The 13,807-nt window shown below is 42.6% G+C and overlaps 1 protein-coding gene across 1 annotated transcript in view; it reads right to left on the bottom strand.

The window, feature by feature from the left end:
• Positions 1-449: 449 nt before the first annotated feature.
• LOC134209179 (uncharacterized) overlaps positions 450-13,807 on the bottom strand; it is a 52,048-nt gene continuing 38,690 nt past the window's right edge. The window contains exon 3 of the mRNA XM_062685163.1: positions 450-679. Within this exon, the coding sequence (XP_062541147.1) occupies positions 450-679 (230 nt within the window). The remainder of the gene's footprint in view (positions 680-13,807) is intronic.

Here is a 13,807-nt window from a genome sequence, read left to right as displayed (position 1 = left end):
GATGTACAGTTCTGCCACCTTTGCAAATGTTCGACCGACAATGTCCATGTCATCCGCGAAACAAACAAACTGACTGGATATGTTGAAAATCGTACCACGATTGAGACCTGGCCTTCTGCATTTCTTTTGTGCAATGTTGAACAACAGGCAAGAAAGTTCATCACCTTATATTAGTCCCCGGCGGAATTCGAAACAGCTGGATGTGTAGCCCTAAATGGCCGGAACGAAGTTATGACAGCGACTCTCCGTGGATGCGTGTGCACGCCACGGAGGTCTGACTGGGAGAGGAAAAGTCATGGCTTGCTGCTCGCCGGTTGAAACACTGATGTGTGAATCTATTAATACACGCTGAAGGCACTTTACTCAAACCCCATACTGGAGTGTTCGCACTGAATCTTCACAGAGTTTGCCGCCTTGAAATCAATTGATATATGATGCGATGGGGCCTTTTATTCACGGCATTTTTGAAGCATTTGCAGTACAGTAAAGATCTGGCCCGTTATCGAGCGTCCGTCAACGAAACCGCCTTGATAACCTTCCACGAGCTCATTCACTATTGGTAACAAACGACGGAAAATGATCTGAGATATCACTTTGTGAGCGGCATTAAGGACGGCGACCGCTCGATAGTTTCCACACTCCAACTTGTCGCCTTTCTTGTAGATGGAACATATGATCCCTGTTAAGAAAATTATTTTTAGCTTTTTAGTGGAATGTCTCCACTTGTCATAAGACGAGTTTGTGCAATCCCATTTAATTCCACCACTTAATTGTACCTTTATTTATTTATTTATTATCAGACTAAGGCCGAAGTGGCCTGTGCTGCACATGAAAGTCTTCTCCATTCAGCTCGGTCCATGGCTGCACTTCGCCAACCACGCAGTCTGCGGAGGGTCCGCAAATCGTCCTCCACCTGATCGATCCACCTTGCCCGCTGTGCACCTCGCCTTCTTGTTCCCGTCGAATCGTTGTCGAGAACCATTTTCACCGGATTACTGTCCGACATTCTGGCTACGTTCCCGCCCCACCGCAGTCTTCCGATTTTCGTGGTGTGAACGATGGATGGTTCTCCCAACAGCTGATGCAACTCGTGGTTCATTCGCTTCCTCCACGTACCGTCCGCCATCTGCACCCCACCATAGATGGTACGCAACACTTTCCTTTCAAAAACTTCCAGTGCGCGTTGGTCCTCCACGAGCATCGTCCAGGTCTCGTGTCCGTAGAGTACTACCGGTCTTATAAGCGTTTTGTAGATAGTCAGTTTGGTACGGCGGCGAGCTCTATTCGCTCGGAGCGTTTTGCGGAGCCCAAACTACGTACGATTTCCTGCCATGATGCTTATCCCAATTTCTCTGCTGGTATCGTTATCGGAGGTCACCAGTGAGCCTAAGTACGAGTATTCTTCTACCACCTTGATTTCGTCACCACCAATACAAACTCGTGGTGGGTGGCTTACATTGTCCTCTCTTGAGCCTCTTCCTATCATGTACTTCGTCTTCGACGTGTTGATGACTAGTCCAATCCGTTTAGCTTCGCTTTTTAGTCTGATGTAGGCTTCCTCCATCCTCTCAAAGTTACGTGCCATAATATCAATGTCGTCGGTGAAACAAAATAATTGGACGGACTTCGTGAACATCGTACCACTCGTGTCAATCCCTGCCCTTCGTATTACTCCCTCCAGAGCGATGTTGAATATCAGACACGAAAGACCATCACCTTGCCGTAACCCTCTGCGCGTTTTGAAGGGACTCGAGAATGCCCCATGAAACTCGAAATACGCACATCACCCGATCCATCGTCGCCTTGATCAACCGTATCAGTTTATCCGGAAATCCGTTTTCGTGCATTAGCTGCCATAGCTGGACCCGATCGATTGTATCATATGCGGCTTTGAAGTCGATAAATAGATGATGTGTGGGCACGTTGTATTCGCGGCATTTCTGCAATACCTGACGTATGGCGAACACCTGGTCTGTGGTAGAGCGTTCACCCATAAATCCCGCCTGGTACTGCCCCACGAACTATCTTGCAATTGGTGTTAGTCGGCGGCATAAAATTTGGGAGAGTACCTTGTAGGCGGCGTTCAGCAATGTCGCCCTTTTTGTAGATGGGACACACGACACCCTCCATCCACTCCTACGGCAGAAACTCATCCTCCCAAACCTTGGTTATCACCCAGTGCAGCGCTCTAGCCAGTGCCTCACCACCGTGTTTAAACAGCTCTCCTGGTAGATGGTCAACTACAGGGGCTTTGTTGTTTTTCAGCCGGCCGATCTCCTCCTGGATTTCCTGGAGATTCGGAGCCGGAAGTCGCATGTCTTGCGCGAGACTGTCCTAGGTTCATTACCATACCACCACCGTTGTCTGCCATATCGCCATTCAGGTGCTCTTCGTAGTGCTGCCGCCACCTATGGATCACCTCACGCTCGTTTGTAAGAAGGTTCCCGTTTATGTCCTTACACATATCGGGCTGTGGCACGGGGCCCTTACGTGAACGGTTTAACTTCTCATAGAACTTTCGTGCGTTATTAGCGCGGTACAGTTCCTCCGTCTCTTCACGGTCTCGATCTTCCTGCTGGCGCTTTTTCCTCCGGAAAATCGAGTTTTGTCTGTTCCGCGCCCGTTTGTATCGTGCCTCGTTCGCCCTCGTGCGGTGTTGCAGCAATCTCGCCCATGCTGCATTCTTCTCCTCAACTAACTGCTCACATTCGCCGTCATACCAGTCGTTTCTCTGATCCGGAGCCACCGTGCCTAGTGCAGCGGTTGCGGTGCTTCCAATGGCGGATCGAATATCTCTCCAGCCATCTTCAAGAGATGCTGCGCCTAGCTGCTCTTCCGTTGGGAGTGCCATTTCCAGCTGCTGCGCGTAGTCTTGGGCTAGTCTACCGTCTTGTAGCCGAATGTTTAGCCGCGGCGGACGATTCCGACGCGTGATGATCACCGTCGAGAGTTTTGAGCGCAGACATACTGCAACGAGGTAGTGGTCGGATTCAATATTCGCACTGCGGTAAGTGCGTACGTTCGTGATGTCGGAGAAGAATTTACCGTCGATTAGAACGTGGTCGATTTGGTTTTCCGTTACTTGATTAGGTGATTTCCATGTGGCCTTGTGGATATTCTTGAGGGGGAAGAAAGTGCTTCGGACTACCATTCCACGGGAGGCTGCAAAGTTTATGCATCGTTGGCCGTTGTCGTTCGATACGGTATGCAGACTATCCGGTCCGATGACCGGTCTATACATTTCCTCCCTTCCTACCTGAGCGTTCATGTCACCGATGACGATTTTGACGTCCCGCAGTGGGCATCCATCGTATGTCTGCTCCAGCTGCGCACAGAACGCTTCTTTCTCGTCGTCGGGTCTCCCTTCGTGTGGGCAGTGCACGTTGATGATGCTATAGTTGAAGAAACTGCCTTTTATCCCCATCTTGCACATCCTTGCGTTGATTGGCTCCTACCCAATCACGCGTTGGCGCATCTTTCCCAGCACTATGAAGCCGGTTCCCAGCTGGTTGGTGGTGCCACAGCTTTGGTAGAAGGTAGCCGCTCGAAACCCGCCTTTCCACACTTTCTGTCCTGTCCAGCAGATTTCCTGCAGCGATACGACATCGAAGTTGCGGGGATGTAATTCATCGTAGATTATCCTGTCGCAACCTGCGAAGCCTAGCGACTTGCAGTTCCATGTTCCAAGCTTCCAATCGTGATCCTTTATTTGTCGCCTAGGTCGTTGCCGATTGTATCGAGTCGTATTATCTTCTACGTCGTTCGTAATAGTTGTTTTTAAAGGCGGCCTGCGCAAACCTCCTGTCTCGTTGGAGGGCTGTCGTGTCAGGGCTGTTTAGCGTCCCACCTAACACCAGGACTTGGGCTTGTGCGCTTTGAGCGGCACATGGTCGCTTTGGCGGAGCCTACTGGCGGATTCATGCAGCTTTTTATAGAGGTTTAACAGGGCCCACTGTCAAACCCCACCACATCCTAGGCAGGCGCCACAACTCGCAGATGGCCTGGGGAGGGATCGTCAAGCCCTTGGACATAGTCCCTGCTGCCCCCAAATTTGAGGTCGAAATACGTATCTATCAAGGTACAATTAAACGGTGGAATTAAATGGGATTGTACAAACTCGTCTTATGACAAGTGATATGACACCTTCCTACCGCTTCTCCATTAGCTGTTCAGTTTCCCAGATTCTGATTATAAGTTTGTGCAGGCAGGTAGCCAACTTTTCCGGGCCCATCTTGATGAGCTCAGCCCCGATACCATCATTACCAGCTGCTTTATTTGTCTTTAGCTGTTGGATGGCATTCTCAACTTCCCTCAAAATGAGGCTGGTTGGCTTACATCGTCCGCTGAACTGACGTAGTCATCTCCTCCCCAGCCTTGACTTTCACTGCCTGTACTATCAGCAACATTTAAGTGTCCTCGTAGTGTTGCTTCCACCTTTCGATCATTACACGTCCGTCAGTCAAGATGCTCCCATCCTTATCCCTGCACATCTCAACTCGCGGCACGAAGCCTTTGCGGGATGCGTTGAGCTTCTGATAAAATAAGCGTGTTTCTTGAAAACGGCACAGCTGTTCTATCTCCTCGCACTCCGCTTATTTCAGACGGCGCTTCTTCTCCTGAAAAAGGTGGGACTGCAGTCTTCATTTTCGTCTATAGCGTTCCACGTTCTGCCGGATCCCTTGCTGTGTCCTTCTCCTCCAGAATGTGTCTACACCTAGAAACCCCTCCTGTCACAAGCATTCCAAGGTAAAGAAATTCTTCAACAACTTCAAACACTTCCCATCAATCACTACCTCTGCTCTGCACCAACACCACTAGGTCTTCCTCAATCTCTTCATGTCACCATGTACTTTGTCTTGGTAGAGTTAATGGTTAGGGCTACCTTCACCGTCTTAATCTTCAGTGGGACAAAATACTCCACTACTGCTCTGCGACCGATTCCAATGAGGTCGATGTCGTCCGCAAAGCCCAGGAGCATATGCGATCGTGTGATGATAGTGCCGTTCCTCTGCACGCCGGATCTCCTAATAGCGCCCTTGAGTACTTGTTGAACAATAAATTCGAAAGTGCATCACCCTGCTTTAATCCGTCTAAGGTCACAAACGAGGTTGACACTTCGTCTGCAATCCGAATACTTGATTTCGAGCCATCCAGGGTTGCACGTATCAGTCTAGTCACAGTTTCGCCGGAACATCATGTTCGGACACTATCTGCCACAGCTCTTTTTTTTTCATATAATCGTACGCTGGCGCTGCTTTGAAATCAATGAACAGATGGTGAGCCTGCAAGTTGTACTCCCGGAATTTATCAAGGATCATCCACAGGCTAAACATCTGATCCGTCGTTGATCGGCCCTCACGAAAACCTGCCTGGTATTCACCGTCGAAGGACTCCTCAAGCGGTCTGTTATACAGGATACACGACAGGATTTTGAACGCCAAGTTCAGAAGGGTAATCCCTCTGTAATTGGTACACTTTAGTCTGTGCCCTTTCTAATAGATTGGGCATATGAGGCCGTCCAACCAGCCGGCAGGCAGTTCTTCATCCTCCCATATTGTCTGGATAATTGATTGATTGATGCAGCTGCTCACTTCCGTGTTTAAGAAGCTCGACGGGTATCTCGTCCTTTCCAGCAGCTTTACTGTTTTTCAGCTCGTTGAGAGCCTTCTTTACCTCGTCCAGCGTTGATGGTGTCACAGCTTGACCGTTTCCGACTATGGAAAGCAGGATGGCCTGCTCCTTAATACACCTTCATTTTCACCGCTAAACAAATCTTCGTGCTCCTTCCACCTGGCTGCCACCATAGTCTTGTCTGTCAGCAAATTCCCCTCTCGGTCAAAAGCAGAGCAAACGGAATGGTACGTATTATCCATCAGCATTTGCCATGCCAATCAGTAGGGAATAGATTCTATAAATTCCAAGCAATAATGAAAATAGGATGAAGTAATTTAAGACATCCAACAATTATAATAGTAAATCATCAGTCCAGTGGAATAATAATTTCAATATCCGATAAAATATATCACTCGTAGCGCTAACCTTTTCTCCACGCAATAGCAGCACCCAGATCATACTCATAACATTATCCGTTCTACCGAAGCAGTCACTTCTTCGAACGAAGTTCAATTTCATGCTTCTGGAATTAAATGAACTGCGAAAACCCCATTTCGATTATCCATAACCAAATGGATTGAGATGGGAAAAGCGACGCTGAAATGAGACGCTGCGGCACTGCCACGAAACATCGAGATTAAAATCAGCTCGTTTAGTCGACATTCGTGGATTCGACCCGTTCCACCGAGCCAGTCGAGCGAGGAAATTTACAAGGATAAAAGACGGACTCCTACTTTGGACATTACGCGGAAAAGGGTATGGGAAGGCACATCATTTCGCATTTGTCTATCATCAGGAATTCGAGAAAATTTTCGCGAAAACTTTGCCATTGCAAAGTATTCCACTTCCGCTGCTTATTCCTTGGACGACCGAAACTTTCCCGTTTATAAATTGAATACCGGCTCTAAAAACAGATCGAGTGAAATCGATTTTCAAACTGTAGTCGAAGCCTAGTTCATTCTATCGAAAAGCGCCATTAATTTTGTCCCCTTTGTCGTTCCGATGGCGCGGGAAAGTTCGATTTCTCTACAATTTCACGATAGCATATCTGGGCAGGGTGGGATAATGGGGGATTGGATTCCGCAGCACACAGACGATGCAGAAGGATAAAATGAACCGAACACAGTGTACGGGACATAGCCTGGACCTCTCACAGTCCGGCTTCGAAAACTTTGTTTTGGTGTTTTTCCTGTTAGCCCTCCGAATTCGGAACACTTCCTTTGGAAAACCCTTTTGTTTGTATTATAGCAATGTAAAAATAATAGCTGTGTAGTGTGTAGGGTTTCCGTACCGGATTATCATCTCATAGCCTCTTCAATTCCACAGCAAGCGAAATTGTGAAGTATTAATATGAAATCCATATGAATATGGGACAGTTATGCTTGCAGTATAATCATACAATCAAAAACAAGGTTTGCAATTTTTATGATTTTTTTTTCAGCTGATTGCATAAATTTTACTTCCTACATTAGACGAAATACTAATGCGTAATAGCAGCAAATATGATGATTGCATCCCTTCCCTACACAATAAATTTGCGGTTCGCTATTTCCAACATTTTCATTTTGCACTGTGACCAAATCTGTCAATCAGCAACAAAAGCCTATTGGATACCTGAGTTTGGATACTACTATTCCGATGCTTTCCCCTTTTCGAACCAATTCATCCGGCAGCTTTTCATTGTCGTTAAGGCCTTTAACGAGCTGTGTAATCATCACTGCACTGAGATAGAACGGCCAGTATTGAAAATGTCCTTTCATTTGGGCATAGGCTGGCTGGAAACCACGAACAACAATTAAAACAGACTCATTTAAAATCCGGCGTTCCCTTATATGTGGAAAATGCACCGAACCTAGATATAAACTTAATACAGGAACCAACAATGCAGCCAAGTTTGGTCCGTTGTATGTGAGTAGTGTGTGCAACCTGCACAACTGGGTTATTGCTTGTTAACAACCCATTCGACATATGTAAAATAAAATACCAGTTGATTTAAGCTTATCTCACTGAGCGGGCAACGACCGTGCAAAGCCTGTGGCATGTGTTCGTACGTCTGCCCTGGTCAGAAAGCTTTCGCCTAGACACCGCATACGATGCGTTGCATACAACGACGCAGAAGGATTGAGTGAAATTTATTTCCCCCGAAAACGGGTATCGACATCAGCAGACGGCAAGAAGATGAAATCCCCTCTGAATGGTAGGAGGCAAGCAGGAGGTCGAAATGGGGACGACAATGAAATCCCTACATGCAAACCACAGAGAGTGATCTTGATAGCTACCACCACAATACACCGGGAGTTTGCCAGACCTGGAATGTATGGGGAGATGAAATCCTTTCTCACTTCCCAGCTTGGTTGGTTGCAGCAGCGTTCCGGGCTTTCACATGCCAACTAAGTAAGCGCATCGGATTGGATGCTGGCGGAGATTATCTCGAATAGTGATGTGGTGCATTTGAATAATTTTTGTCTGGAATGTGTGCTGACAATATTGGGGATTATTTTGAGTTTTCCTTGTCGGTTGTTTTCAATCAGATTAGGATTAGGAGGCATGCTGCTGCAAAGATAAATCGTATGTGTTAAAACAACAAACTATTCGATGATATGGCGAGTTTTCTTCCAATGTTCAGGATTTTCGGCTATCAGTCACACTCTTCTGTCTTTCTTCTTCCTTCTTTCTTCCTTCCTCCTTCTTTTTTCTTTCTTCTTTCTTTTTCCTTCTTCCTTCTTCCCTCTTCCTTCTTCCTTCTTCCTTCTTTCTTCTTTTTTTTTCCTTCTTCATTCTACCGTCTTACTTCTCCCGCATTTCGCATTACTCACTTCTCAGTCCCCACTTCTAATTCGGCCAAATGACCATTCGGCCTAATGACCATGTCGGCAGCAGGGACTATGTTCAAGGGTTTGACGACCCCTCCCCAGGCCATCTGCGAGTTTTGGTGCCTACCTAAGATGTGATGGGGTTTAACACTGGGCTCTGTTAAACTTCTATAAAAAGCTGCATGTATCCGCAAGTAGGCTCCACCAAAGCGACCGTGTGCCGCTCAAAGCACACAAGCCCAAGTCCTGGTGTTAGATTTTTCCATATAGGCTCTTTCACAGCTATTATCTGTGAGGTTTCTTAACCAAGTCACGATTTTTGCATTCGTATATATCATGAGGCTAACACGATGATACTATTATGCACAGGGAAATCGAGAAAATTTCCAAACCGAAAATTTCCTAGACCGGACCGGGAATCGAACCCAACCCTGAGGGTGGTCTTGCTGTGTAGCAGCGCATCTTACCGTGCTAAGGAGGACCCCAAATCTTATTTTATAAAAAAAAAACAGATTGATCCACCTAGCGTTGGAGGTGCCTTTCTCGTATTTAGTAAAGACACCAACCATCCTACTTGACACCATCCATCCCACAAACCCATCTGGCCGAAAGGGTGATTTGGCCAAAAGTGTCATTTGGCCGAACGGGTCATTTGACCGAAAGTGTCATTTAGGCCGAAAGGGTCATTTGGCGAGAAAGTCATTTGGCCGAACGGGTCATTAGGCCGAAAGGGTCATTTGGCCGAAAGGGTCATTTTGGCTGAAAGGGTCATTAGGCCGAAAGGGCCATTTGACCGAAAGGGTCATTTGGCCGAAAGGGTCATTTGGCCGAAAGGGTCATTAGGCCGAATAGGTCATTCCACTATGGTCCAGGATACAGATTTACGCGGAAAGATGCATTTTACGCCAAAACTATTTTTTTTAGAAAAAACTGTTGTTCTACAAAATTGTTTGAAATAGTAAGGCCATCATTATGGTTCTACCAAAAAATAGGGTGGCCCATCATATAAAAAAAATTAGAAAATATTTTTTTTATTTCTCGGAATATTGACATGTTATGTTCTACAAAGTTGTAGCGTAGCTTATTCCAATCAATTTTGCTTAAAAAACTTTTTCTGTAGCTCTTAAGTTGGCTGATTTATAGCAATTTTACCTAATTGTATTAGGGTGTACCTCAAAAAAACAGTATTTTTGATCTACTTTTTTTGTTTTAAATTTATCGAAAAAGTCGTCTTCAGGTGACTTTTACAGCTCAAAAAAATGCAACTTTTGATGGGTAAATATGCTCAATATCTTTTTCCGATCAAAAGTTATAATCGTTTTTCTGTCAAAATTACATTTTTTAATAAGTTGATATCTCCGGTTGGGGCAGACCGAAAAAATATATTTACACGGCGTTTGAAAGAGAAATTCATATTCTTTATTATGTCAAAAAATCCGGGATATGTTATTTTTTTATCTCAAGTTTTATCAATTTTACTAAAATCATGTTTTTTCAAATAAATTAATATAACTCGACAACGGAAGAAGATACAGACGATATTCTTATAGCAAAACACGCGTTTTGAAAAGCCCCAAAAGTCTTCAAAAGATGACATTCGTGAGAAATGGAAAATAAAAAAACTACAGCTTATACACTTTTTATAAATTTTTATAGAGTTACCGAAAATTAGGGTGGGCCATTTTATAGAAATGTGAAATTTATTTTTTTTTTATTTTGTGGAACATTGACATAAAATGTTCTACAAAGTTGTAGCGCAGCTTTTTCCAATCAACTTTGCTATATAAACTTTTTATGTAGCTCTTAAGCTCACTTGTTTAGAGTAATCTTACTTACCAGGATTAGGGTGTCCCTCAAAAAAGAATATTTATGATCTGCTCATTTCATTTTTTATTTTTCACGGATGTCACCTTCTGAAGACCTTTGGGGTTAAAAAAAGTTAAAAAACGCGTGTTTTGCTATGAGAATATCAATGATATGGAAATGCTAATATCATCTTCCAAACTTGAGGGATATATCAGCTTCCACACTGATATTCTTCCCTCCCCCTTCATACGGGAGCTTGGCAGAAGGAAGGTCGTGTGATATGTGCCATCACAAATATTGCCCTCCGCTCGCTTTCAAATCGACTTCTATAAAAACATTCTTCATGCCTGCCGTATCCTAACGGAACTATCAATTCTATACTTTCGCCTCTAATGCTATCATGAACATGTACGTCCAAGTTTGGAAGATGATATTAGCATTTCCATATCATTGTGAATCGTTTAACTTCACGTAGAAGTAACACACACACGAAATCATTAATTTAGTATAAGAATATCGTCTGTATCTTCTTCCGTTGTCGAGTTATATCAATTTATTTGAAAAAACATGATTTTAGTAAAATTAGTGAAACTTGAGATAAAAAAAATAACATATCCCCAATTTTTTGACATAATAAAGAATATTAATTTCTCTTTCAGATGCCGTGTGAATATATTTTTTTGGTCTGCCCTAACCGGAGATATCAACTTATGAAAAAAAATGTAATTTTGACAGAAAAACGATTATAACTTTTGATCAGAAAAAGATATTGAGTGTATTTACCCATCAAAAGTTGCATTTTTTTGAGCTCTAAAAGTCACCTGAAGACGACTTTTTCGAGAAATATGAAACAAAAAAAGTAGATAAAAATTACTGTTTTTTTTAGGTACACCCTAATCCAATTAGGTAAAATTGCTCTAAATCAGCCAACTTAAGAGCTACAGAAAAAGTGTTTTAAGCAAAATTGATTGGAATTTTGTAGAACATAACATGTCAATATTCCGAGAAATAAAAAAAATATTTTCTATTTTTTTTTTATATGATGGGCCACCCTATTTTTTGGTAGAACCATAACGATGGCCTTACTATTTCGAACAATTTTGTAGAACAACAGTTTTTTCTAAAAAATATAGTTTTGGCGTAAAATTCATCTTTCCGCGTAAATCTGTATCCTGGACCATAGTGCATTCGCGCTTCTCACTTTTTTATTTATTTATTGTGTCGTCAATCAATTATGTAGACCTAGTTATTACATTGGTTGCCTTAACCGATAATATTTAACAATAGATTTTGGTAAAATGATGTGCTTGATTAGAAATATGCATTCAACTTATAATACGTGTAAAGAAGTGTTTTAGTTGCATTTTTGACATCGTTAAGTTAATATTGTCACAATATTTATTGAAAGTCAGCATCATCTGATTCAAAGGTCCATATTTAGCATAGTTTGTTCGATGATAGTTTACGGAGAATATTTGTCGATGTCGCAGTTGTCATGACGGTACATAAAAGTTCAGTTTCGACAATAGTTGCGGGGAGATCATTCTATGGGAGACAATATTGTTTATAAAAGTTATCATGGCAAAGTCAATAAGCTTGCAACGAGCTACATATGGTGGCAATGGAAATACGGCCCAGCCTAACTTAAGAAGTGCATATAACAAAAATTCCCTTTCAACTGACTCTATTCTCTCTGCATGTGTTATCGAGAAGGGGGAACAAACTATGCCACAATATTCTAAAATAGGCTTACTTGCTTCGAACAATTTTGGTATTCATGATATAAGGGCAATACCGCGGTAGTTACGGACGTTGGATTTTGTACCGGATTTGAATATTGGAACTAGAAATGAGTTTCTCCATGTTTTGGGGAGACATACAAATTCCAGCGACTTGTTAAAAATCAAGAATAATGGGGCTGTGAGTTCTTTTGCTAGAGTTTTAATAAACACCGGAGGTATTCCATCGGGTCCGGAGTTCTTAGTTACATCCAAATGTTTCAATGCAACACAAATTTCATGCAAATTTATGTAATTGACGCCAATGTCATTTGAGAATGCAGGGTAAAAATTCGCACTACTCACTTTTTACAGTGAAAAGTGAAAAATGAGGAGTGAGAAGTAAGACGTCACTCCTCATTTCTCACTTCTTACTGTAAAAAGTGAGCAGTGAGACGTCTCACTACTCATTTCGCGCTCCTCTTTTTTTTACAGTGAGAAGTGAGAAATTAGGAGTAAGAAGAGAGACGTCTCAATTCTCATTCCTCATTTCTCACTTCTCACTGTAAAAAATGAAAAGTGAGATATAAGGAATGAGAGTTGAGACACCTCTCTTCTTACTCCTAATTTCTCACTTTTCAAATGACCTATTTGGCCAAATGACCTATTCGGCCAAATGACCCTTCCGGCCTAATGACCCTTTCGGCCAAATGACCATTTCGGCCAAATGACTTTCGGCCTAATGGTCTGTTAGGCCAAATAGTATATTCGGCAACCAACTTTGGCTTCTAACAGAGTTTCAACAACAGAGGCTTCTATAAAAAGTTTGTTTTCGGAGTGAAATTATAGCCTTTTGGTACAACTTCGTTGTACGAGAAAGGCAAAAACGTTACCGCATTTTCGTAGAAGAGACACAGATGTATGCATGCAAAGACTCATCATACATCAATCATACTTTAAACTAAAAGTGATCCGTGATTAGTGATTAAACTAAAAGTAGTTTCAATTTAGACCTGTGCGCCAGTCCGAAAATCGTCGTCGGCGGTTGCGGCGTGAATCAACGTGGTGATTTTTTTAATATCATTGTTTTTTTTCAGATATCATTAGTATTTCGCCGGAAAATATAATGAGCTTTCTCAGAAAATTCTTCTTAATTTTCCAAAATATTCTTTTTGATTTTTTTTTCTTGAAATTTCCATTAGAAATTATTTGATATTTCACGGAGCTTCTTAAAAGTCCCAGTGAACATTGTTTGAATTGTTTTTCACGGAAAATTGTTCCAAATTGTATCGAAAAATTATTCAGAACTTCCGCGGGCAATTCTTCGGAATAAGCAAGGGATATGCTTCGCAATTTCCACATAAAATTCTTTGCAATATCCGCGGGCAACTCTTACATGTTTTCATAGAAAACTCTCTGGAACTTTCACATGGAATTCTTTGGAGTGTCCGAGAAAGATTCTACGGGAATTTCACAAGAAATATTTGAAGTTTTCGCGAGGAATTGTTCAAAATATGGAAGAAAATCTTTGGATTCCAACAAAAAGTTTTTCAGAATTTCGAAGAAATTTTTTCCGAAGTTTCACAGGAAATTCTTCGGAGTTCACATGAGATTTTTTTAAATATCATGAGAATTTTTTAGGAATTACGGGAAATAATTTGTATTGCCTATTTAAAAAAATCCACGCGGAAATTGTTCACAAAGAGGAATTATTATATGGCCAAAAGTCATTTGGTAAATTGAACATTAGGACGAAATGTTTAATAGTTCGGTTTGACCAAAAGAGACAGCTCAGATTGTACAAAAATTTGTTCCTAACCTCATCAATTGGTTCACTTCTGGTTCACATTGAGTTCC

The sequence above is a fragment of the Armigeres subalbatus genome, chromosome 2, assembly GCF_024139115.2.
Source record: "Armigeres subalbatus isolate Guangzhou_Male chromosome 2, GZ_Asu_2, whole genome shotgun sequence".
Taxonomy (NCBI): domain Eukaryota; kingdom Metazoa; phylum Arthropoda; class Insecta; order Diptera; family Culicidae; genus Armigeres; species Armigeres subalbatus.
The sequence above is the reverse complement of the archived record's forward strand: the minus strand, read 5'-3'. Positions and strand labels throughout refer to the sequence as shown.